This window comes from Meleagris gallopavo, chromosome 5 (genome assembly GCF_000146605.3).
Source record: "Meleagris gallopavo isolate NT-WF06-2002-E0010 breed Aviagen turkey brand Nicholas breeding stock chromosome 5, Turkey_5.1, whole genome shotgun sequence".
Classification (NCBI taxonomy): Eukaryota; Metazoa; Chordata; class Aves; order Galliformes; family Phasianidae; genus Meleagris; species Meleagris gallopavo.
In genome coordinates, this window is record NC_015015.2 from 6111742 (window position 1) to 6114237 (window position 2496).

The 2496-nt window shown below is 57.4% G+C and overlaps 1 protein-coding gene across 1 annotated transcript in view; it reads left to right on the forward strand.

Moving 5' to 3' along the window:
• Positions 1–2412: 2412 nt before the first annotated feature.
• PSMD13 (proteasome 26S subunit, non-ATPase 13) overlaps positions 2413–2496 on the forward strand; it is a 10515-nt gene continuing 10431 nt past the window's right edge. The window contains exon 1 of the mRNA XM_010710915.2: positions 2413–2494. Within this exon, the coding sequence (XP_010709217.1) occupies positions 2413–2494 (82 nt within the window). The remainder of the gene's footprint in view (positions 2495–2496) is intronic.

The window sequence follows — 2496 nt, forward strand, 5'->3', positions numbered from 1 at the left end:
GCTGCTGCTGCTGCTGGCGCTGCTCACCTCGGCCGCGTGGTTCACGTACCTGCACATCAGCCTGGTGCGCCAGGGCCGCGCCCTCCGCCTGCCCTTCACCTACGGCAGAGGTAACCCCCCTCTCCCCCGGGGTTCGGGGTTACCCCCCGGGGCTCGCTCCATCCCTCGATGGGGTCACCTCGGGGCGTGGGGCGGGCTGCGCATTGGGCTTGGGGGGTAGAACCCATTTCTCATCGGTCCACACCCTGATGGTGAGGATGGGAGAGGGGTTGGGGGTTGGATTGGGTGGCTTTCGAGGGAGTCAGGGCGATCTGGGGGCCGGCCACATCTCGTGGGTGCGGAACATGAAGTTGGCACAGCAGCGTGAGCCTGCAGATTTTGGGCCTCGTGGTGCAGCGGGTGCCGTGGGGTTGGTGCCAAGTGGGGACGTGGGAAATGGGATTCGGTCCGAGGAGCTCTGCTTGTGTCCTTCACTGAAGGATCATTGGGAAGCCTTTGTTTTGGGGGAGCAGAGTGGGAAATTGTGCTCGGAGGGAGGATGTGCTGGGTGAGGACTGTGGTCCAGAGTTTAGGCTCTTTCCATTCAGTGGTATAAAAGATGCTCAGAGACGTGGCTGTGTGTCCTGGTCCCAAGTCCCGTAGGGATGGGGTGACGGAGGCTGTCTGTGCAAGAGAACCCAAAGGGTGTCCAAGACCCCATGCCCTGCTGTGGAGGATGCTGCCTGTCTTGCATCAGCCACCAGAAGATGCTCAGAAAGGTTAATTACTCATTAAATAGAGCAGCACCGAGCTGATGTGTCTTCAGCCTCCAGAAAGCATTGGGTGTGAGTTCCTGACAGGAAGTAAGGTGGGGGGCCAGGCTAAAAGGTGTGCGCTTGGGGTTATTTGGGGTGTTTTGGGGTATATGTGTCCCTATGGTGTTCCTATGGCTTGGATGCTGCTCACATGGGGAGTGCGGTCGGTGACTTGGCTGGAAAGCACGCTGGCATTCCGTCCCTGATAAAATGCTCCCCCTTCCCTTATCTTCTACAAGTAGATAATTACCCTTCTCTGCCTAATTTAACACGCAGGCTCCTCATCTGAAATAATGAGGCCATTACGGTGTTCTCCCAGCTGGAAACTGTGCTGAGTCAATGGGGTGGAAATGCTCTCATGCCAGGTGGGAAGGGAAAAAAAGATAGAAAAAGGGGGAAAAGAACAGGAGGAAAAAAATGATAGCAATGATGTAAAATGGCTCTTAGCAGAGTGCCTGGCTGGCCCTGCCACCTGGAGCAGTGACTGAACACGTGTGGCTGTTGCCAGTGCTGATGGATGGGCTGGGATGTAGGTTTGGGGAAAGCTTTGGTGGCACCTGCAAGGGTGAGATGCTGGTGCGTGCCTTGGGGAATATATCTTGGGGCTGGCAGACAGAGTGACACAGAGGGCTCTCCAAAGTGCTGTGAGCAGGGGCAGCGCTGGCTTACGAGGCACCGAGATAATAAATTGCATCATGGTTGGGTTGGAAAGGATCTTCAATCCCCTCCAGTTCCTACCCTTCTCCGTGGGTGGGCCACCTCCTGGTAACCAGGTTGCCCAGTGCCCCATCCAAACTTGAGCACCTCCAGGGAGCCCACAGCTCCTTTGAGGAGCCGTGCAGGGGGAGTTGCCAACACCTCAATATCTTCCTCTGGGACCTGCCCCCGGACTGCTGAACCTGAGCTGGGAGCACCCTGCCTGTCCCTCCCCTGATGGCTTTGGGATTACACATGGCACCCCTAGCACATCTCACAGACTGGTGTGCTGCAACACTGGGTGCATTTATTCCTTTCTTTAGAGGTGCAGGTAGGGGAGAGGAGTAGACAAGAGCCCTTTGAAGAGCTTCGGTGGCCCATGCAGAGGGGCAGCGGTGCCATCCGTGGGCCGCTCGATTTCCCCTTCGGCCTCTCTCTGAGAGAGCCCTCGTCCCCCTCGCCTTGAATCGGCTCTTTGTGAGCACTCCCACCCTGCCAAGAGCTGCTGGGAGGGGAGGAGGAGGCAGGCAGACAAGCGAGCCCTGTCCTTGGGCAGCCAGGGCTGTCTCAGGGCTTTAGGGCTGGGGAACAAAGTGGCACGGAGCTGGGAAACGTGGCAGCACAGGTCTAAGCCGTGGGGCTGGAACAGCAGCAAGGCTGGATAATTGAGTGAATGCATTACACTGCATTTATCCCTTTGCTTCCCCCGTTGTGGTGTCTGGAGGGGCTGAGAGCTCGTGTTTATGATTGCTGGGTTTCGGCAATCCCATCTCTGTGATGGGTGATGCTCACCCCTGGGCTTGTCCCCGAGGAAAGTCCCCATGTCTCCAGCTGCGTGGTGGCACTCGGTCCTCTTTGAGCCATCAAAGACACTGTGGCCAGGAGCTCGGCTGTCCCTTTTTAAGTGCCTGTTGCCTTGGCAATGGCAGGACTGAAGGGATTTGGGCTGGACAAGGAGATTGATGGGAGCTGGCTGCTGACCGATGACTGCGACATGAAGGGAGGT